This window comes from Anopheles merus, chromosome 2R (assembly GCF_017562075.2).
Source record: "Anopheles merus strain MAF chromosome 2R, AmerM5.1, whole genome shotgun sequence".
NCBI classification, from domain to species: Eukaryota; Metazoa; Arthropoda; class Insecta; order Diptera; family Culicidae; genus Anopheles; species Anopheles merus.
The window spans coordinates 36,382,243-36,410,020 of NC_054082.1; the positions used below are offsets into that span (position 1 = coordinate 36,382,243).

At 43.4% G+C, this 27,778-nt stretch overlaps 2 protein-coding genes across 2 annotated transcripts in view; both read right to left on the reverse strand.

The window, feature by feature from the left end:
- Window positions 1–1,270: 1,270 nt before the first annotated feature.
- Window positions 1,271–3,418, reverse strand: LOC121589031 (antigen 5 like allergen Cul n 1-like). Its single transcript, XM_041907595.1, has 3 exons — window positions 3,013–3,418; window positions 1,827–2,071; window positions 1,271–1,675 (listed from the first exon to the last, which is right to left on the reverse strand). The coding sequence occupies exons 1-3, from the start codon at window positions 3,367–3,369 to the stop codon at window positions 1,399–1,401; spliced, it is 879 nt and encodes a 292-aa protein (XP_041763529.1). The 5' UTR covers window positions 3,370–3,418; the 3' UTR covers window positions 1,271–1,398.
- Window positions 3,419–7,127: 3,709 nt separating this feature from the next.
- LOC121588949 (KH domain-containing, RNA-binding, signal transduction-associated protein 2-like) overlaps window positions 7,128–27,778 on the reverse strand; it is a 28,217-nt gene continuing 7,566 nt past the window's right edge. The window contains exons 3-12 of the mRNA XM_041907418.1: window positions 27,634–27,740; window positions 27,275–27,391; window positions 26,963–27,109; window positions 15,243–15,306; window positions 14,799–15,145; window positions 14,484–14,715; window positions 13,842–13,943; window positions 13,249–13,381; window positions 12,254–12,412; window positions 7,128–10,553 (exon numbers count right to left, since the gene is read on the reverse strand). Of these exons, the coding sequence (XP_041763352.1) occupies window positions 12,304–12,412; window positions 13,249–13,381; window positions 13,842–13,943; window positions 14,484–14,715; window positions 14,799–15,145; window positions 15,243–15,306; window positions 26,963–27,109; window positions 27,275–27,391; window positions 27,634–27,740 (1,358 nt within the window). The 3' untranslated portion in view covers window positions 7,128–10,553; window positions 12,254–12,303. The remainder of the gene's footprint in view (window positions 10,554–12,253; window positions 12,413–13,248; window positions 13,382–13,841; window positions 13,944–14,483; window positions 14,716–14,798; window positions 15,146–15,242; window positions 15,307–26,962; window positions 27,110–27,274; window positions 27,392–27,633; window positions 27,741–27,778) is intronic.

The following is a 27,778-nucleotide window of genomic DNA, read 5'->3' on the forward strand; positions in this document are numbered from 1 at the left end:
ATACCTTTTAAAGAGGATGCATTTCATCGGTGCATTGGTGCTTCGGTGGTGGTTCGCACTTTTTGCTCTTCAATTTACCGAACCGACCAAGCAATGGTTTATAGTTCATTGACAAAAGGATAACAGGGAATTGCGACTTAATTTGTTAAGGTCAATTAATTGTTACTTAAAATTGACGAATATTTTTAGCGCATTTTGAAGAGATTGGGTTAAATTTGCAATATTTACTTATTCCTGGGACATAAAGCATACATTGCAGACAATTTTTTTTAAATCGATTCGAGCTGTGCTGAAAAGCTTTAACTGCATAAATAACTTTCTGTTCGAATCGATACACCAGATGTGTCGAAAAAACCGATATAGAAGAAAACATTTGAAACATTGTCTCACTAAACTGTCTTAAAGGTATTCAAAAGTCGAAATAGCATTAATGCGTCGTGTGTTTACATAAAACAAATGTATCAGTTTAATTAACCGAGAGCAATCAGCGTTTGTAAAATGATTGCTAATGGTAATTGATTATTGTCCTATCATAGCTAGACCTGTGTAAGCGTTTCAGTTTTGCTCTACCCCAGACAATCCAGATACTATCAAATTCCGTCACTATACCCTCTCTACCCAATCGGTTACTGTTTGTGACATCTCTGACATCTCAACTTACCCACTTTTGTTCGTCACTCGGCTGCGGTGGAAGGGGATACCACAGCTACCATCGATTCCTCTCCCACCCTGGTACCGCACAAAGCCCCGTCGAAAAGCACTGATAAGACAATCAAGCCGTTTTTCTGTTGTACCCTGAGGCAATCGAAACTTGGAATCAAAACTATCCATCCTACCTTTCGCTGTTTGGTAAACAATCATTAATTAGTCCGATCATGTTTATCGCTGCGGTTAACTTTGCACCGCTTCCGGGAACGATGGCTGGAATCTAGTTTGAATGTTTGTGTTTTGTTTTCCCCCACCTGTCCCCGGTCGGCAGTCAGGCGTAGCTAACGGTGGTAGGACAATTGATTCGTGCCTAGGAGAGTCACGAAAAAAGGCAACACACACACACACACACCCACACACGCAAACACGCACAAACTCGATAGACAAGACGTCACAAAAGTTTTGGTCCATCTGGTTCTGACGTGCGCGATCTGTTTCGGTGTTTTGAAGAGAAGTTTGAACGAAATGCCCCCGAGACAGAGGGCCTGGGCAGAGCCCGCAATTGGAAACGAATGGCAACGAATGGACGAATAAAAGAACAAACAAACGAACCATCTTCAACCGCCGCCCGCTCTTGGGGCAGCGCTACACAATCACGTGCATGTCCTGCATTTGGTCGCTTTTTGCTCGGATCGTGTCGGAATAAATAGTGTCACTTTTTATTAAGCCGTCCGTCATGTCGCCGTCGCCCTAGGACGCGCTGGCAGCCGGGTACAGCTCCTTATCGATCACGTCACCGATGCCCTCGCACAGCCCCGGGAAGGTCGGGCTGCATTTGGTCTCGGCGCACTGGGCACACTGCGTGCCCTTCCGGTAGACCGGCTGGCCGTGCTCGTTGCTGTGCGAGTAGTTGCAAACGTAGTACACGTAGGACCGTTTTCTCGCTTCGTGGTAGTAGCTCGTCGCTCCGCAGCCAACCTTTGTCACGCGGTCACTGGCCATCTGCGCGAAATGTCCAACATCCACCCTGAAAGGAGGGGGTTGAAAATGCACCCCAAAGAAATAGCCGTACAGTAGAGCAGAGGAGACAGGAGGCCCAAACCGTACCGTACGCGCCTGCAAGCACGGTTTTAAACCAACACACACGCTCACACACAATCACACAAATACACACTTACCCTTCACCGACGGCCCGATAGTCATCCATGACGGTCTGATTGGATTCGACGTACTCCTGCCACCACTTGTTGGTGAGATCGGTGATGGCCCGCTCGAGGTCGATGGTGACATTGCCCGCCTGCGACTTCCGGCCAATGTTCTGGCCCGCGTTCCGGTACCGCTCGGTGCTGCGACACTCGTCGTGCAGGTACTGGCACGTACGAGCGTTATGCTCGGCCAGGCTCGCCAGCTCGTCGTCCCACTCCTGAATGGCATCAATCAATGGCATTGGTTACACAAACCCGCCCGGTGATGTAAAGTTGGGCGCGCAGTGGAAGAGAGGAAAGAGATGCCATGGAAATGAAAAAAAAACGTTGGTATAAAGGTCCTAGCCCTACTTCCTGCCCGAGGCGTGGACAGTACCCGCACACCAGATGAAAAAGTGATTTGAAAAGTGTCATCCACCATCGGGCACGGGTCGTTGATGGACATGGTGCGGTAAATTGCATTTGACTTGACACCGGCCGCGGGGCCATGTGAAAAACCCCTTCAGTTGTCCCCTCCCCCAACCAGCGAATGGAAATGGCCGGTGGCTTCAACGAGCCCTGAGGGGTGACTGGGGTCAATTTAAAAACGAAACCACCCCCTTGTTTTGGTTCGCTTTTCAGAGCGTTGTTTAAAATGGCTGTTTCCCGGCGAAAAGGTTAATTGGGGTGAATTCTTGAAACTGGCGATTCGACGTTCGATCAATGAAATGACGATTGCATGTGACCATTTATGAGACGGGCTATGATTGCAAATACTTCTAGGAATACAGGTTGCAAAGATCAATTAGTATCAGGTCTATTGAAAGGTGATTAGCGAGCAATTGCCAAACATGAGTGTGAAATGCAAAATGCTCGTATATTTTGCATGAATAAAACTGAATTAAACGTCTGATGGACTCCACTAGTTTGATAAAAAAGTAACACCCCCACCGTTCTGGTGTGTCGTGTTTGCTAACACAGTTTATCAAAGCTTGTGACTAAATTCTGTTTCCACAACCATCAACAATTCGGCCCAGTAAACTCTTTCATATCGTACATTTCGTTAGTTTTAGCCGACCGCTTCAAAACCAGAACAAACCAAACACTATTTCCGAAACAATACAAACACATCCGGCCACAAGCACACATTCCCCCTTTCCCCGCTGCCCAGCACACTTACCAGCACGGCCATCCTTTCCGCTGCGGCAAACCCGTCCATCTTGCCACCCGCCAGCTCGCTGCGCAATCCATTGTGCAGCTTCAGGATGAGGTCTTTCAGCGGTTGCTCCATCGGCACGAGCTGCGTCGTCTGGGCGGGACACATCTCGCCAAACTGGCCGGTAGCATTACACCCGATGTGTGCATGGTTCGGTTTGCACAGCGCCGGATCACAGTAATCGCTAGCGTCCGGGCTGGCTGCAGCACTGCAAACACCGATCGGTGCAATTACCAAGGCAACCGCCGAAAGCGCCACTAGCGCGCACCAGCCAAGCCCGAGCCGCGGCGCCGTGAATGAGGTTTCGGTGCGCGTTTTCATTTCTCCCGTCTGTGTGGTCCGCTGGATGCGGTGATTCGTGCACGGTGAAGTGTAACTAAGCGTTGCATTTAGGCTAGTCATATTTATAAACGATTTCACTGCCATTGATTGATATGATCCAGCACACTGGGAGCGGGGGTTTCGTTTTCCCACGCTCGGCCAGTGCAGGCAGTGACCTCGCGCATTCGTCTACGCTGTATCCGGGGTCATTGGAAATGAAGTGATTGTAAAATTATCATAATTTTCATGGGAAAAATAAATCGATGCCCACTGCCTCGCACGGGGGTACCGTGTTTCGCACACTTGCACTCTCGTCGGTCGAACTTGTGCGATAAATGCGCGTGAGTGATGGTTTGCGTGACGGTCGAGACAGCTGTAGTTACACATCCTTGATTTAACGATATGGCATCATGCACGTGGGTTACTAATTTTCCAATCAAGCTAAACAACTTAACGTTTATTTGGAGTGTGGCATCGTGGCTGAATAAACATAATTCAATCCAAACATTTGGAAAATCAACACCAGCTGGCGTGTGAATGATATCCGCTAGTTTGTGGGAACAGAGATGCCACCACCACGATGATTCATCAACGGCATGCATCGATCACTGTGTGCACTTGTTTGCACGTGTTGCTATCGCGCTCATGCGCTTCTCAGTGTTGTGTTGCAGTTTGCGAATTTGCACCTCATTTGCACATCGTGTTCGAATGATGCAAACGTTGGATGTTTCGCATACCGACATAAAAAGAGGTTTGTATTGGTGAAAAAGAGGCTACTATGGATGGATCGTATGAAATAATCAGCTAATAATGCATTTGATATTTGTGTAGTTTTATCTTATTACAAGTATCTCACATTTTTATAAGCTTAATCGAAAGCCTGAGAATGTTAGTGGAGCTTATATTCCCGTTTACCCGTTTTACTTTTAAAATCACTAAATCATGCGAAAAAGCAAATCATCAGGCGAGTAACTAATGCTACTGCATCTTTGCAAAATATAGATTGATGTACTGATTTTCTCTCACTTGGAATCCTATAGTAATTTTCAATGTCACATAAAGGACACTCTTTCGGGAAAAAAGAGCCAAGAAACTTATCAGAACCTCTAGATGACCGAGAAAACTGCTTTTAACTTGCCATACGGACAGTGCTGAAGTGTCCTCAAAGATCTGTGAAGATTTTTTCTTCGGATAATTGGTCTTAGGAACTGTCCAGCGCACCCCACAGTCCGATAATATGTGAAAATATGAGGTGTCTGACTTATACGTCATTAAATATACTTACCTTACCCGATAATTAATAATGATCAATAATAATGGTGGATTTTACGATACTAGCCAGTTAATTTGTATGGAGTTTAAGGCTAAGCGATTCTTGTCAACACTGCATACAAATCAACACGCATGATTGGCCTCATATTTTCAGCCTGCAAAAAATGTAAACATACACCGATTTGTCGCAGGTACGGTCTGGATGATGAATATTGTTCCACTGGCAGGCTGAAATATTCAGCTTGTTGGCCTCAAACAGAAAACGGCCCAATGATGAGAAAGACGGAGTTGTAAAAGCTGTTAGTTACTCTATCAAAAACTGCGATATTGTTTCTTATATTCTTAAAAATGGCTTCTTCTCCATTAGCAATGAACGCCACAGTGAAAGGGCGAAGTTTACTAATCGTGTTCTCTCTGGTAATTGAATGATTAATATAAGAGAATAATTTTTTTCCTTGGAATTGGTCAACCAACATTTAAATTGTTTGCCGTGTAGTAACAACTGTAGCACGTATCTAAAAAAAGACCATATCTCTAGCGATGTACTTTACTCTAACCAATCGAATCTTGACAGCGTTTTGAGAATAACCAACATAATCTTAAGGATTGTTCCAATCGAACGCTTCGGCCATGGGCGCAAATGAGCAAACAAACGGTCAGCAGACGCAGACCAAGTTGACCTTTTCCGTCCGGTTTCACGTTCGTGGCTGCATTTGACTTTCGTTGGCAAGCGCTACAAGCTTTCACCATCACCACCATCGCCCACTTTAGCTGAGCGAGCTAGTGTGGTTTGATGGCGACCGTGGGCGCCCAGCCTCCGTGCCATATTCCACATTGGTCGGCGATGGTTCTGATGAGGGCAGTCGAGCATTGCATTTGACAATTATTCAAATGAGGTTATGAAAATGTAAACAAAACTCGACAAGCGCTCCGGTGACGATGGCGAGTGATGACGGCGCTTTCGTTGCAGAGCACCGTCGGCCAAACCTACTCCATGTAGCGGAGGGTGTACGTGAGTCTATGTGTGTGAGTGTATGGGTTGATGTGGTTTGGGAAAACACATCCTTCCCTGCGTGTCGCCAGGGCAGAGCAGGAAAGCAGTGACGGTGCGAAGAGGGCACTTTGTTTTAATGTGCCCAAGACTGTTAACTCAATTTCCGTTCCGCTGTGTGCCTGCTCCTAACGATGAGCTTCAATCCTCAAAGGATTCTCGGCAACCGTTTCCTCTACCTGTTTTCTGCGCCTCCTTCTGCCATTCGCTCTCGCGTAACATTCGCGCGTGAGTCCCGCGCTTCAAGTACTCCGTGTCCCTTTAGCAGGAAAAATTTGAAAAAAAATCCGTCTTTTTCGGAGACGGATTTTATTTGCAAACAAATATGATATGCATTCATCTCGGGTGAAACGTTGGAAGCCATCCATCAGCGACCGTCAAATGTGTGCGCGCGTCTCTGCCAAACCTTCGCTGCTTCGTATGCTTCAGAAGAGAGTCCCACTCCTTGCGCCACTTCACTTTCACTTCCGGGACGGTGAAGCGAAGCTGCAAAAGTTTCACCCACTAGACTCTCGTTCCGTTCCCCTCATTTATAATGAATTAAAAATTACACATTCGCTGCCAGCCAGCACACGCGAGTGCTCGTGAAGCTCGGTATAATGTTTTGCAATTTTTCAAATGGAAATGCATAAATGTTGAAACAACAAGCGTGACAAACGCTGTAACGTGCTCCAGGCACGTTTCGTGGTATTGAGAAAATGGTTTAAAATGGAAGCGTACCACTCCGACGGAAAGTGCTTCCGGGTGCTGGGTGGCCGGGCAACGGGAGAACAGGCCCCTGGATGCCCTGTCTGTACGGTTTGACCGTGTGCGGAAGCGTGAGCAATGAATTTAATTTCATTCATTTGCTTTGTTGGTAAGATTGTGTGTAGGGCGACTTCTGTTGAACGCCCTGCGGCGTGGATCTGGTGGGAATTACGGCCCTCATTTTGCCTCGCTGTTTGCACGTGTCTGTGCACAGACGCAGCAGTATGCTGTGTAGTAGCGAGTGTGTGCGCGCGCGCCAATCGCTTTGATTGAATACACGCGTACCGATGGATCGGGTAGGCCATAGGATGGTAATGTTATTTGACTAACTCATCCACACTGGAGAGATGTGCGCCGTGGACAGAAAGGATGGAGCACGAGGAAGCTCTAATTAATTCACCGAACGCATCTTTTTCTTGCAGCCTGTTCGTTTTCGGTACCCGCCCGTTTGTGTGTAAAATCCATCGGAAGACGTGCATCGCTTAAGCTAATTCGATGGAATTTGTCACACAATGCGGTCGTGTTTATTTAATAAATTTTCTCACATAAATCAAACTCAACAAGGATGCCGGGGAAACGCGTGAGCTACAGCATCGCGGAAAATGAAGGAAAATCAACAACTTTCGGATGCTACGAAACGAAATGGGGTGTTTCACACATGAAGAAAGAAAAGGCCCACGACCGGGTGTACTGTTGCTGCTTACTGGTCTCATTCGAAAGTGCTTCATTTATTTTGGGAAAACTCACTTCCGTCGTAATTATTGGTTTAAGCTTACATTTGTTTTTGCGCGCGTTTCTCGTCCTTTCCTCTCTTTTCGTCTTGACTGCTTCCCATCACATCATGTACCGATGCACGGTTTCAACTGTTCCGCTTCTCCATCACAAGCAGTTTGGGATGGGAATACGTGACTTTCTTTTATTCGATTTCGAAACTCAGCGGTGTAATTGTGTGATTCTTTTAAAACTAAATTAAAACTGGATTCACCGTTGAATTTCCTCACGCTGTTCGAATGCTTTCCACACACGAAATTCTACCATTCTCGCTCATTTCCCACTATAAAACGCTCCAAAACTTGTATCGACATTTTGTATCCGATGGAAAACACCTGTGGGGAAGCATCGTGGTACAGTGTGCGGTCCCATCTGGAACCGGGCTTTGGCTGTGTGTATTGTTTCTTTAATCATCGTCATCTCAAACCGTTTAGCAAAACTGTGATCTCATTGTTGCACCAAATAGGACATTTTAATGAAGTGTTCTGGAGCTTTTGTTTTATGCGCCTTTCTCGTTACCGTTTTACACAGCACCCAGACCTGCGTCGTCGCAATGGATGTTGCTTTGTTTATTAATGCTTACATGTAGTACACTTACACGTACACGTACACATACACAAACATACATATGAAGAGTTGTTCTAGTTTATCGTGTGGTTCGCTATCTTAGCTTTGCCTTGTGGGCCGGTTTTCTGTGTTAAGCAAGATCAACTTATGTTTTATTTATACCGCTTTTGTTTGTTCTGGTGCTGCATTTTAACCTGCATTAGAGCTGGAGGCTAAAATTTCAATTTAACTGTGCATGTCAAGGTATTAAAAGTGCATCCACTAGATCTGTTTTGCCCTTTCCCGTACGCTGTGGTCATTTGGTTAAGTGTATGTTGCTTTTTTTTATTATTTTAAATTACTCCGCACGCGTGCAAATCGTTGCATAGAGTGATGTTTACAGGACACAGGTTTGTATGGTTTGCTTAACGATAATTGACATTTAAATTTAAATATTTACGCGACTAGTTTAAAGTTTGCGATCGGAAATGTTGAGTTATTTAGCATTTAGATGCGTCGTTTAGTGTTGGTTGTTACGATTTACCGGTGCGTTTGTCCTGGTTTTTGGGCCTTCCCATTTAAGTATGGCCCTATGTTACGCTTCGTTCAGCTGACTATGCTTTGGTACCATACTGCAAGTCATGACCATTATCTATGACCCTTTTCCTTCCGGCGTGTTATAATCATCATGAGGTTCAATAATTTAACTTGTTCTTTGGTTTATTGTTGCGACATTGAGAGATTTATTTAGTAGTTTGTTACTGTAAACTGCCCGCCAAGGTAGTGTTTTAAAATTTAATCGCACGACACATGTTTGCATGTTTTCAATTAAACTACGCATTCACTTAATTAGCTAGCCACGGAGGGCAGAAATGTTACTCTTGCCTATATGCTACACAGTTTTAACTTCACCAGAGCTGAATTTATTCGAGACAGATTTTAAACGACAGGCATGCATGTAATTTGGTTGCGTTTTTTTAGTTAGTTTACTACTACGACAGTTCCATCGATAACACACACACACAAATATACACATATGTTTTAGAGGGACATTTCAGTTAAAGTTATTTTCATTTTTATTTTAGTGTTCTTTATAAGGTGTCGTTCAAACGGGTGTCAATTATGCAAGCTTTCTAGTGATTCAATTTTTGTTTTGTTGTTTAGAGTGTTTGTGTTAATTAATGGCACAGGTTGTTAAGATGTTTTGTTTTTTGTTGTTATTTTTTTTGCAAAGCGAGTTACGTGATCAATTATTTTTGTTACAGGTCTTGGCATTCATGTGTTTTGTTGTTGTTATTGTAAATACTAACTTGACCTTATCGATAAACCGACAGTGTACGGGGGTGTGAATTGTAAGAAAGATAAATAAAACTTCTTTAACTCGTAAAATTAGTAACGAAACTAATATTTTTGTTTGAAACTCTATACTTACTGTAAAATAATGATTTAAAACAAATCTATTTTTCAAACACATTTTAAGATGATACGTGGAGCACCTTATTAAATGTTAGTAACCTAATATTTGACATAACTTTAAAAATACTCATATTATTATATTTTTCATCAGATTTGTTTGTTTTATCAAATAGGTAATTTATTCGAAAAATAAAAAGTTGATTTGAAGTTTTGGTAAAAGTAATCAAAACGATTTATTAGTAGTAATTCGGTAATTTATTTGGATAGTATGTTCTATTTGAAAAATAGCTATTTATTAATCTTTAACAAAGTTAGACAAAATAGACATTGTTCTGTATATGGGTGGGATAGGTGGGGTCTCCCTGTCAATAGTGTAACGTTAATTGAGAACAGAAAAAAGTTTATTAATGTAATCCAAACTCCAATTTTCATGTATTTTGAAAATGAATAGAATAGAATAGCACTCAATAAATATGATTGCGATCGATAAATTAGCTAGACTTGTATTACAAAAATTATTTGAATATGTTTTGTTTGTACGATGACGGCCATTAATTTGCTAGCCTCTAGTGTTTTGCTACTACATCATTAAAAATTATTTACTTCGATCCTTCTTTTATTTTCATAAAACTTTGCCATCAATGCCGAACTGGCGCATGCTTTATGTTTTATTCGTTTAAATGCAAATCCATGTTAAGTGTTTAAAATATGTCATACAAAACTTGTTCTAAGTCATACAAAACGTGTTCAACGAGCTGGTAGTATGGGGGGAGCGATAACTTTATCATTGTAACGAACAATATGTACAACAAAATGTATAAATATATGTGTATCACTCGAGACGTATCCAGTGAGGAAAGCGGCATCCATGCAATGCTGTGTGTGTTAATATGTTTAAAATTTACATTCCTGGGACATCATCATCATCATATCGTTCAGTAAAGCTTAGTTGCTATGCTTGCTTTTGGTTCTCGTTGTTTCAATCAGTAGTGAACTCGCTACAGTGTGTGCATTGAGTTTAGGGAGGGTTGCCGATGTGCATTCATTGGTTGTCTCAAATCTTTTTCACACGTTGAATGTTCTTGGTCAACTGATATTGCATGATATAATGTCACTTTGAAAACTTAACATAATAGCCGTTTAACTCGCTTTCTGTTGCGTCTTTGTGCAGTCTGGTTTTGGATTCCTTCGTTTAAATATAGTAATTTACTTACGGCTTTGTTATTTCATGTAATTTGTGTATTCGCAATGTGAAACCGCTGTGTCGTCGATCTGGTACATGTATTCCTGGATGGTGGCAATGGTTTGTGGTATTCCTGGGTGTGTTGCTGTGTTTTAATGATGCCAGTGGCATTGTGACTAGGACAATGATTAGTAGAAACTGTGAAGTAAAGAAAGAACAATAGAGCGAGAGAGAAGATATAATATGCGTTGAAAATGTCTTAAAAAAGAAAATGTGTTTTTTTAATTCAATGAGAAACAACTTAAAATAATAGCAAATAATTGCACAAAACAAATACACGCAAACACAATTACATACACATTCACATACACACATACATTTTAAAACTATTGATTTAGATGTCGTCCTTCAATAGCCAAGATCTTAGGTTTGTTAAGGCAAATCTAGAACACTTCGAACAAATCTCAATATTACCAAATGCGTAACAAATTGAATAGAAGTTTAAATCACACTCGTTACGAAATTGTGTACGCTCGTTCTACCCAACGGCTTCAATCGATCGGTTTGAAGCATTCCTGCACATACATGAAACCTGACGCAACGTCAAGCACAGCACGTGCGCTTCTGATTTGTCAGCTCTAAAAGAGCTCATCTGTCTGCAGTGCCACGTGACTGTCTTGAAAATTCATACGTCGAGCAATTGATTTGTTGGTATGCATACGTTGCTGACTGTTGTAAAACGAGATGATGTTTTTTTTTCGTGTCATTCAACGTAAACGTCACTGGTAACAGATAAGAATACACTCGCACCATATGGCAGACAATATTTTATTTACGGGATTAGGCTGGGATGAGATTTTATTTGTTTGAAAGAATGTTTAACGTATTGTTCATGAACCATTTCTTTCGATACAAAAAATAAAAGAACTGATATCAGATGTTGTATATTGGAACATTGTTAACCCTCTACTAAATGTTTGATTTTTCGCAAGGAGGAATGAAATTTATAACTTGAATTATAAGTGTATGATTTATTTCTATCTTTACCATCAATCTTTCAAAATAATGCAAGCGATGTGCAATTTGCAGTTGATATATTTAATACACTTTCAACATCAAATGAGACCGTTAAGATTATTTTGAGTGCTTATTGAGCACAAATCTATTGGCTTCGGTCGTATTGCTCATTAAAATAATTTTATCACAAGCGAATTCTGTTAACGAAATTTAAACCTTTTTCAGTATCATCTACTTTGATAAAACTTGCTAATCTATGCATTTGGAGAGCAAACTGAAGATTTTTATTTAATGATCCAAGCGGTATTCACATTGCAGTGAAGAATGACAACTGTACCTCAATAGGATTTTCTGTATTTACGGAACGCTTAAGTTGCTAGAAATATTTTTTAAATAACAAGCAACAGCTTTTTCATTCTTATTTTCCTTTTTGTATAAAAAAATCTCATGAGAATGAATTAGTCAATGGCATTCAATTTTAATTTAGACCGTTTATTAGATCTCAAATTGAACATGAACGTCACGTCCAATGCATCACTACGGCTTGAACTTACCTTTTCCTGAAAAGGTACAATGAAATAAAAAGATTTCGACTGTTTTGGTGATGGAAAATCATCCTCAGGTAAAAGCTTTCGGGCAACGGGTATGGCTGTTGATTGTTTGGGGAGGCCCAAATCCATTCAATTTTAGACACTTCACAACTAGTCTAAAAATAACGTAAATTTTCATTGAACATTGAAATGCAACACAAACGTAAACACCCGTTCAAGATCTCGTGCAACTAGGTGCTTAATAATTGAAGAAACACGACACACTCACACGATTGTTTTTAAACACTCAAACAACACTCACAACACACACACACACTTACGCGCACACACCTTTGCTTTGATGCCTTGTCAGCGGTGTGAGTGTCGGCCGCCTGCGCAGTTTATGCGCCTTGCAGAATGTTTTCTTTGGCCATGCCCGCGCCTGCATTGGGCTGCAGCAAATCCAACGGCGGTTGTAGAATTAGCGGCGAAGTGATCACCTGTATCGGTCTGCGTAGAGAGGATGGTAGTACCACATGAGGGAGGGTTAGTGCTCGGCCAGTGTAGTGGAGACTCTTTGATGGCACGGACGGGCGGGACGGCTTAACATCAGGTGGTGCAGGTGAACGTAAAACGGCAAAAGGCAAGCAGGATGCGATGCTAGCGCAATTAATGTGCTTCCTTCCTTCGCCTTCGCATGCAAATTGCTATAGCGCGCTAGCAAACTCATCGCGAGCGAGAAAATACTAAACAAAACACAAATGGTGAATCGAACAAAAAAAGAAAAACTAACCGAAATAATAAAAGACTACTCCCTGGGTACAGGTGTACAATTTTTCATTTTCAAAACATAATCCCCTACCCTGTCGCTGCAGACGAAGACCACCAAGCCGGTCGCTACCCGTAAGCCCACTTCCAATTTGCTCATGTGAATAATTAGTGCACGGTGGGATTGGCTTTTTCCCGCTCTTTTGTTCTGCTAGAATCCGAACAGCGGAAAGCGGTGCAAAAACAAACCCCGAAACAATAGATAAAGCACACACACACATACATACAGACACGTACAAACACTCATGCACACATTCACAGTCGTGCAGTATAATTCTGCAAGCAGTGCGCGAAAAATCCACCATCACGCTATGTCCAGTGCGGAAAAATCAACCATAATAGATGTAAACCAAACAGAAGTAGGCAAAAAGAAAAAAAAGAGAAAAACAACAAAGCTACCAAAGCGGAAAGGAAAACCAAAAGCGGAAGAACTTTACAAGAAGGTCGGCAGGACGAACGGGAAAGGTTGCATTGGATGCGGGGAGGCAATGAAACGCGGAACCGGGTTTGAAACTTACTCGCCGATCGGTTGAGCCGTCCGGGAACCGTGCAGGGCCTGTGCGGTGCGTGCACGTGCAATCAGCGTCATCACGGTGCGCTTGGTGGGGTTCATGGTCGACCGGGGTCCACCCAGCAGGGGTCGCTTGCGTGCTGCAGCGCGTGTGAAGAGGGGCGGTGAAAAAGCACAAGAAAAACAGAGCACATGTGAATGAGTTTTTTTTGTATTGTTTTGTTTTGCGTTTATTTCCCAGTTTTCCCTCCCACCAGGAAGATTGTAATAGGAATCGAGATAACGATGGCGACGGAAACACCATCACTCTTGGGCGCGGTGTGTGTTTTTAGCTGGGCGCAAAATTAAACGGTGCGCCAGCGGATAACTTCACCTCTTCACTTCCCCGTTCGCTTGAAAGACCAACCACCGAACAATGAAAAGGGTCAGTTGGGAAATTTCAGGATTTTGTCCGCACCTTCATCTCCCCGGAAAGACTTGCCGCTTTGCAGGTTTTTATTATTATTTTTCTCTGCTTTTTGCACCTCCGACAGTGCACTGTCCGTATGTGTGTAAACGTGGGTATGTATGTGTGTATGTGTGTGCTGTTGAAAAACTTACCTAAGCTAACCGCTTTCACGCCGCGCAATGCCGGATGCAGGAATGCATTGGCCGATTCGACGAATGCCAACGTTTGCGCTTCCAGGTCACTCGTAGGTATGGCTGTGGGGAGGAAAAGTTTAATTGGTAAAAAGCGAGGAGGATGAACGATGAAAAAAAAACACCCTGCATGGAGTCCCTCTCCCCTACACGTGTGTTACGACGGGGGCAGGGATGGTGAGCTGCTTAAAGATACATTACTGGCACTCGGGGGATGAAGCGTAAAAAAAGGAGCCAGCGCTAACAAACTTTGCTGCTAAACGTTGCCGCAGATGGGCTTAGCGTGGTGGCCTTTGGTACAACTTTTACCAGCATTAATTACTGTCAGAATGTTGCTACTGCTGGAACGTGTTGGTTCTTTTGTTTCCTTTTTGCTGAGCGGGAAAATGCTTGAAGAGATGCTGTGCACTAAAGGTACTTTGAACGAAATACCTGTTCGTATTTTACAGCATTTTTCACACACACTCTCTCTCACACAATCACGAATGAAAAAAGGCATGCATTTTCTACCATTAGGTTGCGTGATCAAACATGCGATAAATCCCATCCTTGACTGCTTCACAACGCTACCCTACAGCTGTGGGCCCACATTGAAGTGCTTACAATTCACAAAATGATTTGCGGACGCCATGTTCACGTCCATCGGTTGCAAGAGGCTGCCTATGTCCGGATCGTTCGACAGGAACTGGTTCTGCGATTGTTGGTGTTGCTGCTGCTGCTGCTGCTGCTGTTGTTGCTGTTGCTGCTGATGGTGCTGAGACTGATGCTGTTGCTGCTGCTGTGAGTGCTGTTGTTGCTGCTGCTGCTGCTGCTGACTATGGTGGTGTTGGTGGTGCTGTAAGAAAAGAGGCACACATTCACACACATGAGCTACATGAGACATCCCCCCGGGGAGCATCGACGTATGATGTTGCTCACCGTCAGCGAGCTCGTCACATGCTGCAGTTCCGACACGACGGACGATGGTTGCGTGCTGCCGTTTGTGCTCAGCTCAGAACCAACGCCCGGGACCGACGCCGAGGGATTAGTTCCGGTTCCCAGCCCGGCCACACCGTTCGGGACGACCTGGGCAGCACTGACCACACCGTTCAGCCCCGTCCCATTGCTGAGCGGACCACCGTTCGTTGGCATGGTTCCGTTCGTGGTGCTTCCGGTGCTTCCGGTGCTGCAGCTGCTTCCGCTGCTGCTAATGCTCATGCCGTTGGCGGTGAGCCCATTGCCACCGTTCAGTGTGTTATCGTGCGCTGAGCCTAGATTACAGGTTGCTGTCGGTGCGGTGAGAGAAGGGGGGAAAAGATTTCCATATAATCAGGTTATTATGATAACGAGCCCGGGTGCCCGGACCGATAGACCGATGCATACCGTTTTGTGAATTTAATGCCTGCATTTCCCACATTTGCTCCTGTCGTATGTCATCGTGGTAGTCCTGAAGGGAAGGGACAGGGTAAGCAGGTTTTAATAAAGGATTGGTTATTAAAATGATTCTAAAAATAATTCACGTTGATTACACGCCGAGATAGCTATGTGCTTTCAAAGTCTTATGAAATGTATGTTTTTAATAACTCGGTAATTGTACTTAATCACGAATATAGCATTATAAATAACAGTGTCAATACCACAAGGTTTGAAGAGTATCTTTTAAAAGAAGCCTGGTTGCTCTTAATGCTGCAATGCATGTGAATAATTGCATACATTATTTAAAACATTTTAGTTAAAGTGTGCGTCTTATTTTTGCATATTTCACAATGATCATTACCAGCTAATCAGTTTTTTTCTTCTATTACTAAAAGCTCTATTACTACTGCACTAAATCTGTTCAAGGAGACTTCATTTCATTTCATAGGATGTTTTTTTAATTATGCTTAAGCAGTGCATCATCAAAAAGCGTTTGTCTTATTAGCATTCATTTTTCACTTCTCTGGTTTATAGCCCAAAAAAAAAACACTCAGCTAGTGACACCTTCGCACAAAAGCGCGCTACCAAGAAAGCGTAATTCAGCACAAATGCATAGGGCACTGACACATATTTGCAAACACAGTCTCAAGCACTATGAAGATTCGCTGTTTTGTTGCTGCTCTCAACATTCACCAAGCTTGTAGGGTTGCATAAAACATCGCTAGTGCATGCTTTTGCCGTTTTGCTTCCCCGCCTGGATGGAGCATATCATCATGCAAATGTCACAAAACACTTCGAAAGAAAAGGAGTGTGCTTGAACGATTCCAGGGTTGTTTTTTTTTCTTGTGTGTGGATGGGTGTCTGTGTATGTATGTGTGTGTATTGCCGCTCTATTCTCACCGATTCCGTTTGGTTGCATTTACAGCAGAGCAGCACTCGGGAGCAGTCCGCGTGTCCCGGTAGAGCATATACCATTACTATGGCATATTTCTATAAAATATGCAAATGAATTGTGCCAGTTTTTGTGACAAGTTGAAACCATTACCTTTGAGTTGGAGGCCAGTTTCAGCGTCTAGCGTTAGTGGGTGGTTGTGTATGTGTAGTGTCTGTACTGCACGATACGTGCACGTGCTTTTTGCGTGGTCGCTTCTGTTGCACTCTGCATCCTTTCTTCATTTATCAACGGATTGTGCAGGCGAGGCACGCTACAACCGATTGTCCTTTGCCAGTGGTGTACTGTCACCATCAACCATCGTGCGTTCGTCCGTGGCCTAGTGTTATCTGTACGCTGGACGAGCAATTGCTGTGCGCGAATTACATTCGAAACTGCTTTTATAGCTTGGTGCGGAGTGCGCAATAAAAAAGGATTGGAACATTTGCATTAAAATCGGTGACGTATGCGTTCACAAAAGGATGACACATTGCTTGTGTGAAGCACTATCGTTACACTTTATGCTAGCCGTTTGTAAATGTTTTGGAATTTTTGAGAAGATGTATTCATGTTACAGCAAACCAAGAATAGTGTTTCCGTTTATTGCGGTGGGATCTATGTACATCAAATGTGTATTGTTTGTGTGACCCACGGCGAAGGTATGTCTTTGAAGATGAACGCAGGAGGAGATACATTGAGTTTGAAGTATCAGGGTAAAGATAGCTGATACGTTTCCTGGTGCACCGAGAAGACGATAAAACATGCAAAAGTAACGAACCATGTCGTCTATATGCACGCTATAAGACCCATTCCTCTTCATTGTTTGCATTTTTTTTACAATCCCTTGAAATGCATATCATGGTAACAATAAAAGTAATTGGAGCTTTGATCGATGGTTTTATGATCCTTTCTTCTTGTAAATTTGTTGTAATTTAATAAACAATACTAATGCTTGATTCTGAATAGATGTACTGGTTTTTGGTTTGTAGTATTTTAATTTTTCATTATTTTGATCCTATTTTCAATTGTTTCCTTTAAGGCTACATACAACGTTGAAACTACAAAATAATAGATACAATAATTCGATACATAATTTTACATTAAGCAGTAAAGAGGGACTTACAATCCTGCTGAATAAAAACGTTTTGCTACAACAAAGTCAAGCAGAAAAATGCGATTACTTCTGCGAGAACATTGCTCCACTCAACTTACTACATTCGCTTCAAATGAAACATTCTGAAATCCGTTCACTTGTTATAAACGGATTATAATGCTGACAGTTTAAACTGTTCCTCACGCTTAGCGCAAGGAACGCTTAGCTCTTGAGTCAGTCAACCCTTTTTCTGCAACTTTGCTTTCACCTATTGCGTCCTGACTATCACGAACGCTGCTGGACAGGAGAGAATGGTCCCACCGGGCCGAAGCACTTAAAGAAACTAAGAAAGTGATTTTAAAATCCTCTCTCAGCCGTAGCATAATCCGATTAGAGGCGGAAGTCTCGAGCGCGAACCTTTGATTCAAACTGCAACTACTGGCTTCTGAAAGCAATCGAAAGGTGTTACAAGTCACGTCAAATATAGGGGAATATTTGTCACAGAATTCTAGCAAACGTATGTTAGCTAGTGACTGTTAAGTTTAAGAAGCCAAACAAAGATAAAAACTGAATTGTAAAACGTGCAGCAACATTTGAACATAAATGCTTCTTTTTAAGCTAAACTTGGTTGAATTTTTGAAAATGTTCGGATTTACTCGCATTGGTGTATCAGGTTTTCGACGCTCAACCACAGAAGCATTTCATTACAATGTCTTTGATTGGTGATACAAATGAGGAATATTCCACCCCTTAGCGTGTAAAGTCATTGCTTGATCAAAGGCACGTGGCTTCTAATATTTACGCCACCATCGTAATGAGTGAGATTGATCTCAAGCTTTTACAGGCCGCCTCCTCCTCCCTAATACGACCCCCAAAAACGAGTACGGCTTAGCGCAGTGGATTGAAAAGTTTCACCGGCAAACGATTACGCCCATGGAAGCGTTGCGTATCAGTAGAGAGCATGGGTAAGTAATTGCGAAGAAAATCATGCCCAGAGGCACACGGCTTCCCCCAGCGCGGGTCTAGGAAAAGTTTTGCACACAACGATGTGTAGATGATTATTGACGCTGATCATCCACCGCTTCTAGGGCTAATGGAGCATTAAGAAGCAATTCGTAAGATATATTTGGGGCTGGCATGCTATTTTCACGCCCCACCGTGTTTTCTTTTATTTTGATCACTCCTGGCATTCCGGCACGGTCTGGTTCGTAGGAGCAGCTTTAAGATAGACGACACAAGAAAATGATACAAATTTGCAATTAGAGTGTTTAACAGTTACAACCTCAAACTTCCTCAAAAGTACGATGAATTTCTACCGGGCTAACGTTGCATTGCTGGATTGTAATGCATAATTAATTCTTTCCATTGAAGTGCACTATCCCATTTTCCAACAAGGCGAGCCAACGGGTAGCGTAGCACGTCCAAAATAGCTGCCAGTTACAGCGCAATTTGATATTCGAAACTGCTCCTTGGTACGGCTTGAAACTTCTATGGTCGTCTCGAAGTGCCATTCCCGTTGGTTGCTGCTTGAATGTTTCGTCAACATCAAACGAACTGGGAGCAGCGCGGCCAATCCGACTACCGAAAATGTGTTACGCTGGAAGCCGCACCAAATCAAACCCATTCTGGCCGCGCCCATAGAACTGTTTAATTAACGAGCTACGAAGCCCGGCGGCATGTACGTCTTCTCGTTTGCGGCGAACTTTGTTTGCCACCGTTTGCCAACAGTGAGCGGCACGGGCAGAGAAGGAGCATTCGGGCAGGATTAGCAAACTTGAAAAGCGCCAAAACTTGGCGTGGAACAAAGCTGTGTACCAACGCGCAGCCACTTTACCGCTCCATTACAATGGCTAAGTGTGCTCTATTGGCTGAAAACGGATTCAACGGCTATATTTCGATAGACAGGCTAGGGAACAACGCTCTTTGGAGAATGGTTGCTGACTGGTAGCGCACGATGATGAAGATAAACGTACGGTGGGGAATCTTAGCCCCCTAGCTTCTTGACCTATGCAAATAAGTTTAGCCGTCCCGGTGAACACAATGGTTTTATAGACCGAATGTACATTACAAATACAAATTTCAGCTGCATTTACTAGTACAAATTATAGTCAAAATTTATGAAAAAGTATGTAAAATTTTGAGTAAAAATAGATAAATCATAACAAAAATCATATTTTAGAAGGTTTTCTCACCAACAAAACTAGACTCGACCAGAAGTAATCTGAGATAGAAAATGTCAATTTTAAAGTACAAAAAATAGTCAAACTTATGTTACATTTCATTTAAAACAGCTTAACAGCTTAACAGCAGATCGAAGAGTTTCCGGTTAATACTCTGCACATATGAATATCATCTAATTTATAGCGATAAGATGGTTACTAACTGATCTAATCAACTCATACTTAAAGTTTAAAACAATGACATAAAAGTTTTATCATGAAAATTTGGTAAATTAATGTCGAAACATCACCACCCTGTAACATTTCAAATCCATCAGCTAACCAGAATGAGCTGCAATTGCTTCACAGCTCCTCCTCTCGCGAGATGAGTGCAATATCATTTTTCTTGCAAATTACAGAGCACTTCCCTCGACCGGTAGGATGAATGGTTCTCGAGTGGAGTAGCAAGTATGGAAACTCCAAAAATGCAATTTAAGAAGCGATTTGGTAAGTAGATAAAGCCATCCACGTTCTCGGGCAGAGTGAAATACAGAACCAGAGGGAGCGCAAGAATTAATATAATATCTGCACGTTCGGATTTCGTTTCGTTCCCTGCTCGTGCGGCTGACAGTAGAAGAAGAAGCGTCAGACGGTGACGGGCACAACGAACAGGCAACCATGGCACGGGCTACAATATTTGTGTGGTACCTAGCCAAGTGTTCCCGTTTCTGCCAGCCGGATGCGATACTCGATCGGGCAAGGGAGCGAGCGTCTTGGAATTGGATTTTTGCGATAAATCGGCACTCCACCAATCGACGCTCATCTTGATCGGAAAGTAAACTCTGTCTTACGGCGTACGGTCACGAACGCCCGGACCCGTTTCCTTTATTCCGGTCGCCCCGGCAGCACACAAAAGCACAAACAACGACGAGGAAGTTCTTCAATCACACCGCCGTTTCGACAAGGCGAACGGAGTCGACCAATCGATTGCCCCGCAAAGCAACAACTTTAAGCATTTCGGCACGTTCGCACATTCGAATGTCACGTGCAGGCAGCTTGCAAGGCAGGCGTGCCCATCCAAGCGTGCCATAGTTTACCGTCCCAGGACTGCCAACACTTCCGTCTTGAAGTTCATCAATTGGCGAAGCTTTCCTCAAGGACACTTTCCACAGCGCGCTCGGGGTTTCCTGCCTGTTGGTGCCACAGTACGATTTGCTTTCACTGGAGCACGAGCAAGGAAGTTCACCTCATTTTCAAAGCTCATTCCGTTCGCGTTGATCTGCTGACGCTTCCGTTCCGTGGTGTTCGTGCCGAATTGCAAAGCAGCTTGCTGGAGCGAAACCAATCCGCCAGCGGTAGCATTGGTTTGTCTTTCACCAACCTTTCCAATCGAGGGATCGTCCTTGAGTAGCGCACAGTTGATCCGCAGCCTTGTTGCAGCCACTCGATAATGCAAATCGGGTGCCCGCACTTGCCATTTCCATGGGCAATAAGCAAATCTACATTTTAAATGTCGCACGTAATTTGTGTTTCAATGAGCAGCGAATTACGGCAGCGCAAATATGTGCGCTTCTGTGGCAGCGTTAATGGGCCCATTTACTTTAAGTTTACATTGAACGGATCGCTTCCTTGCTTGATGCTTTCACAACTATAGTAAGAGACATTAAATCATTTCGACGAAAGCTTCGTTCCAGAATCTTCAGTGCTGATTCCTCTCCGAACACATTGGATCTCCTAATTCATTTATGTTACTCAGATTCGTTGCGGCTACTTGCTCTTACCAACCAGCAAAAAAAAAACAAAGCAAATTATATCGAGGCCTACCATTCATCATCACTTTGTGGGTAGCATTTTAAGTACCACCCAAGGTACTTAACTTCGATTTAGTCAGCCACAGGGATGGCACGCAGCTTGCGGATGAAAAATGACATCTTGATTCGTCTTTGTGTGGGTTTCGCGATTATGCTTGGGCCAAGGCGCTCACGGTGTAACGCTCCAGTGTACGACTGCAATGGCAATCTTCGTAACCTGTACGCCGAAGCGGGATAGCTGGTAAGATGCTAAGCGATAAAGACGACGATGGTGTAGCTGGCGCTTCCGATTAGTCGCTTTCAACTTTCGGCTTCACAGTACTCCAGCCAGCGAGAGCAGTCCAGTCCATTGTCCTGACTGCCCCAGGTCGAACGGCATCCCTGCCGTCGACTTGACCGGGGAAGCCATTTATCAAACCACCTGAACCGTTTTATTAGCGGTAGCAACATGCATCCATCACCTCATGGACACGGTTTCCATGGAACTCCACCACACCCTCCTCATGGGGGTCCCAGCTATCCCGCAGGGAATGGGACGGCATTCAGCTGCGGAGCTTTATGACTTGCTCCTTTGACCGTGACTCGGGAGTTTGCCCGAGACGGCTCAACTTTGACAGCGAGTCCGCACCTTTTCACCTCTCCGCAGTGGAGTTTCGCCTTTATGTTACGTTTTATCAGACACTTTCTTTAAACAATTCTGCTTTCGACCGGTAAGCAACAAGCTTCGTGGCGGTTGTTTACCTTTTTTATCATTTTCATATCGATTTCTAAACCGACTGCCATCTGCCTACTCGACAACACGCTCTACGCACGCACACAGGTGTTGTTATCTTCGGAAAACCGTTGATGATGAATTTATGACCAAATTAATTAACTCCGAGCTAATGAATGTGATTCCGCAGCTGTCGGTCGCGGTAGGTTGAGATGTTGCCTGCCTGCCGGACTGTCGTGCTGGCCACCGGTGCGATATTATTGAGAGTGACATAAGTCGCTGAACTAGGCAGCTGGGCTAGTTAATTGGGATTTATGTGACAACTGTGCGTGCGTGCATGTTTCTCCCGCTCCACTATGCCATTCCAAGTACACCAAATGGACAAAGGAAATGGTGCGCTGACGTATCGGTTCGTTTGGTTCAGTAGTTATCCCAGCCTCTAATGCGTTGGTTGGAGTTTGGCGAATTGAAATGCTTCTCAGAATATATAAACAAATGCCTTGCAACTCGACACAAAAATACGACTGTTATATAAAAAGCTTAATTATCTGTGCGCGATAAAAAAATATTTCCATACAATCAACAACTCAGTTGGACCATCTGCGTTTCAGTGCAAATGAGAAACGATACTCGAGCAAACAGAAGAAACCAAAACACTCATCGTATACAAAACAATTGTGTGTTTGCTTTCTGTGGCTTCATTCCTGGCTGTGGGGAATCTTCCAGCGAACTTGAAGTCACACAAAAACACATCCCACACATCGCACAATGTCCCATCAGGGCTGCTGTTAAGGCTGTCGGTGTCGTTGAAACGATTTGCCATTCTGACGTCGTGAGCCGTAATTTATGAGGTGGAAATGTGATTTAGCCATTCCGTCCCGTGGTATGCTAGCCAGACGCACTAGCACCAAAGCTGGGTGAGTTTTTCCTGTGTGTGTTTCATTTCACGATGCCGGTACTCAACGTGCAGCGAGCGTTTTTCTGAGTGTTTTGATTTCCCGAAAGGATACTTTCACCGTAGAATGTGCACCGTACAACTGTGCGCTGCATTAAAATGCATGACCTGACTTGCATTGTCTCACCCGTCTCTCATTGTAGGACATTGAGTAGGTGTGGAAGCAAGAAGACCCACAAAAAAAAAAAACACTGACATGAAATCACATCTACTAAAGTCAGACCCATGAAGAACAGAGACGCATATTAAGAGTGGGAAAATATTTCTCCTACCACTAGGTAAACCTAGCATCTTTTTCAACGTTTACATTGTGTGAGATTTTTCCCTTGGATGTTAACGATCTAAATGCATTTCCCAACAGGCTCAACTGGTAGTGACACTACAGCTATTTTCTCCAAAATGGCAATTTTGTGACCACTCTTCGAATAAACCTACACCTTTACCTTCCATCATACATCAGCAGGATCGAATACGTCGTTCACCACTCCCCATAAAGCCTGTTTTGATTGTGGTATTGGCATCAAGATTGAACCAAAGTCAACATTACAGCTTTTTGTCAGGTACTACTGACAACATCAAAGCCTGTGTGAGATGTGTGCTTGTGTCATGCGGCAATGGCCGTGGGCGTTACCAAACATCACCTGTACGATACAGGATATCGTTGAATCCAGCTTCCAGCTGCTTTCTTTGTGGCCCTTGGCTCAAGAAATTCCATTCGAACTAATTGATTTTTGGTTGCGTTTCATTTGCAAATGCCTCCCAGCTTTGTAGAAAATGGCAACGATAGGTTGTGATTGCTGCCGGGGACCGCTGGGAGGACGGCGTTGCCATCCGGAAAGGATTGTTGGTTGGGTTGGTTCACATTGTTTTTACCACTATCCCTTGCCCAAGTCAATGTAGCGTTAATTTGGGACTCGGAATTAATTGGAAACGTGGAGGAAGTTTAATCTTCACTTTCAATTCAAGACTCACCAAATCTGCACGTGCTTGCGTGCTATTGAAGATAGGGCGTACCGTCTTGCGGGGTACGCCGTCTACATTCGATTTAGCGTTCTTGTTTACCATGCTCACTGACCCGTTCCTAATCGTCCGCAAACCCGTTGGCAGCCGTTTAACAATTGTCATTAGGACGTATCACATCCACCGACGAAGCTTGTTTTTGCAATTCGGCACCGCTTTTCAAACATCACTATAACGCTTTGGAATGTGCTTTCTATCATCTAACAGTTGCTGCCGATGAAACCCGCCGGCTATTCCACCATTCCACAACAACATCTGTTTCGTTCAGCTTCCCAGTACGCGGAACGCTGAAAAGGTACCTCGACGGCTGGGAGCAAAGTGGACAGAAAAGTGCCTGTTTGGCAAATTTCATTTTCGGAATTTTGTGTCCCTCACGCTGCTTCTAGTTTCACTCTCCATCACGTAACGAATCTCTACATGGAAGCCGTTACCAGCGATAATAAAGGCACACTCTGTAACTGGGCCGTAACAAACAATCCAACATTCGGTGGCGGCGGTGGTGTTGGGACCCGAAGCGAGCGGATGCCGTTCGCATTTCATGTTACAATTTAAATGGATTCCTTTGATATGTTTGTTCCCACAAGAAACCCGAATTGAATTCAAGTGACCAATAGCTGGAGCTAAATCGGTGAGACCATGTGTAGGCTGAAGGAATGGTCTGTTGGGTAGTTTCCCCCATAGCTCCTCAACTCGACGTGTATAGAGAGTTACCTTTGGGGGTGATTTTTGCTTCCGCAAGCATTTTCAGTGGAATCTTCCATGAAAACATTACGACTTCTGCTGTAACATGCATTTTATTGACCGGCATTTTTAGCACGATATGTGGTGAATCATGGCACACTGATTGATTTCACATCTAATAAAGGCCTGTGAGTGGCTTTGAAATTAATGGTAGATTTCGAGAAAACATATGTTCTGTTAATTACGCTGTTTGTATCATACATGTTTTGGATTTGTCAGGAATTATCAGGAATACCCGTACATTTGATTTTAAATTGCTTTTAAATTATTTTATGAAAATAAGGCACTTAATAGTATCACACTTAAACACACTGCCTTAGTGACTAACTATCAAAAAAGCTAACTATAAGGTTAGCCGTATCGTTTCCAACTTCTTCTTCTTGTTTGGCACAACAACCGCTGTCGGTCAAGGCCTACTTGAACCCACTAGTGAAGTGAGCGTCGTACGAGTTGACGACTGTACCACCAGACCGGCCCGGTCGTTTCCAACTTACAGTTTTTTTATAACATTGAAGACTACCAAGGTGAAAAGAATTCATCAAATGATGATCAAATATTTGATAAAAATTATACCTTCTTATAATTTAATTCAGTATTGCGTATAGCAGACTCAACCCATACGGAACATGAACTGGTTATGGCAAACAACGATATATAGGCATCTTGATTACCGTTCATTCCATGAACACACTTCTATTTTCATATTTAGGTATACATATTATTTGCAGAAATATTTAAAGTAAAACAAACGAAACACACTTTCCTTTTGAATAAGGTTAGAATTCTTCATATTGTTTGGCAGAGTATACCAATGTGCAAACCATAATAAATACGAAATTTAATAATAAACTTTCAAATGCCCTTCGAGTCTGACCAAACTCTGAAATAAACTCACCCATCCAGTTCGAATAAAGATATGATTGCCACTCCACAAACAATTTCGGGGGCAGTAACATAAACTTACTGCGGTCAAGTGTAATAATGCTACAGCAAAACGGAAGCGAAACAGTGAAGCAGATAAAACACACTTGAAACCAATGGCATCAGCTTTAATAACTATGATGAAAAAAACTTTTACTCATTCAATACGGACATGATTTTACCTCGGACGGTGTAGCAATCGATATTGAGGAAGTTGTGTCACTTATATCTTATAAAGGCAATTGCAGTCTGGATTAATGTTTGGAATACTAAATTAGTTTTAAAGGAAGTTTATTAAAACAAGTCTTGGTAAAATTGAGCAACAAGTACATATTACTTGTTAAATGAAACCGAAACCCTTACTTGCACACTGAATAGTTGATGGTTAAGAAACTTTTGAATCGACGATTGAAACAAGCTACAAAGAAGTAAAAAGAAGCTAAAGAAAATGCTCCGAAAGGGCATGCTGTAAACGTGACATGAAACAACAACCCACTAAATGAAAAGTTTTATGTATCCATTGCTGGGTGGGTTTGGAATCTTACTTTTTTTTAACAGTTCTTCCATCGCCACCGACCGCTGGCAAGTTGCAAGAAACCACTTTAATTTAAGCTTCAACTAGCGTTTTACTATCGCATCGTTCCGTTGCAGTCAAACCACTCTCTATCTTTCTCCTTGTGTTGGCTGATGTAATAATGTTTGTATTCATTCCTTTTTTTTTGTTCAGTGCCTATCCGAGAATCACCCTAAACATTAACTAAGCAACACCGGCCACTAACAGCCTTCCTTCCTGCTTACCCGCTGGTTTTACTTCCGTTCGACGAACACACCTTCACTGTCGGACCCGCTCTGTGCAGTCGTTACAGTGGTTTCTTCGATCTTGCACACCTCGACTCCGAAGACACGCGTCTTTTGCTTGAGCTCAGTGGCAACAAACTCCATACAACGACGCAACTATGCGAGCCTGCCCCCCCCCCACCTCCCACCAAACCCAATAAACCCGAAGTGAACAGCTTTAAGGGTTAAGTGCGCTTTTAAAGCTTTATTAGCCTGTGTTTGCCACTAAAAGCATTTGCGATTGCCCGAGCGAACGGTAGTGAGCGCGTTGCCAGCTCAAGCGGATATAAAAGTAGTTCAGGAAAGTCCGGCACTGCTTCCCGTCCCGGCACTCCGATGCGTATATGTGTGTGTTTGTGTGTCCGCACGGAATCACACCGACGATGATGAGAGCGCTTTCGATGGTGTGAAAAACATTATCCCTCTTATACTCCCACTGTGCTTCGCTCGGTTTGCAAGATGTCTTGCGTGGGTCATTCCGCTATTGTTTGCAGTTTTCGCACTTACCGGAACCAGAAACCGGCGCACTTCCGCCAGGGCATACGCGATACGAGCGTGCGCTTCCGCCGGTGCGGTGTAGGTTGAGATTTCCACGTGCAGATCCTCGGACAGATGGGCGTACCGGGGATCACCGCTGAGCCGCAGCTCCTCTTCCTTGTGTGTATGATTGTGTGCGGTGGTGGAGGAATGAAACGGTTCGAGCCGAGGGCGAAGAGTTAATAATCGATACACAGTATGCTTTTGCCCGTCCGATGACACACCGGACCGGGGACTGGATTTGGTGGTCACACGATTGGACGTGCGGACGTGTTTTCTTACCTTCTTTCGGTCGCGCATCGATCCCTTGCCCAGGACCGCCATTTTGCACATCGTTTCTTCCTGCAGTCGCTTGAGCGAGTTTCCCTTCGGGCCGAGCAGTTTGCCGACAAAGTTGAACTGTGGAAAGATGAATGTGTGTGCGTTTGTGGAAAAGCTACGTCAGCAAATACTGTCCTTATTATATTGGAAACATTCGAAAGTCATGCAACACAGTGTTATAATCGGTAAAAATGGGATTCTAATTTACTTTGAAAGATTGATCATAAAGTTAATCAAATATTAGTTTAATAAACTCCAATGTTTGTATAGAAAACAAATAAGTGTAAAATGAATGATGTTTTTGTTTATGTTCCTTATACCTTTGGATGATCTCGGACCGGGACTTGTACTCGCACTGCTATTTTGATGGGTCTGTCTCGCGTTATATCTAGCATTTTCTTTTTCTCGTGCACTACCGTGGGGGAACCTGCCGAAAGATGGGAGAAACGTGAAACAAATGATTAT

Bases quoted from the DNA above. Each gene is read 5' to 3' on its own strand.
- LOC121589031 (XM_041907595.1), bottom strand. From the start codon at position 3,369: ATGAAAACGCGCACCGAAACCTCATTCACGGCGCCGCGGCTCGGGCTT. The intron at 2,072-3,012 runs GTAAGTGTGCTG...GATGCCATTCAG, and splicing joins CGGAAAGGATGGCCGTGCTG to GAGTGGGACGACGAGCTGGC. The intron at 1,676-1,826 runs GTAAGTGTGTAT...CCCTCCTTTCAG, and splicing joins TATCGGGCCGTCGGTGAAGG to GGTGGATGTTGGACATTTCG.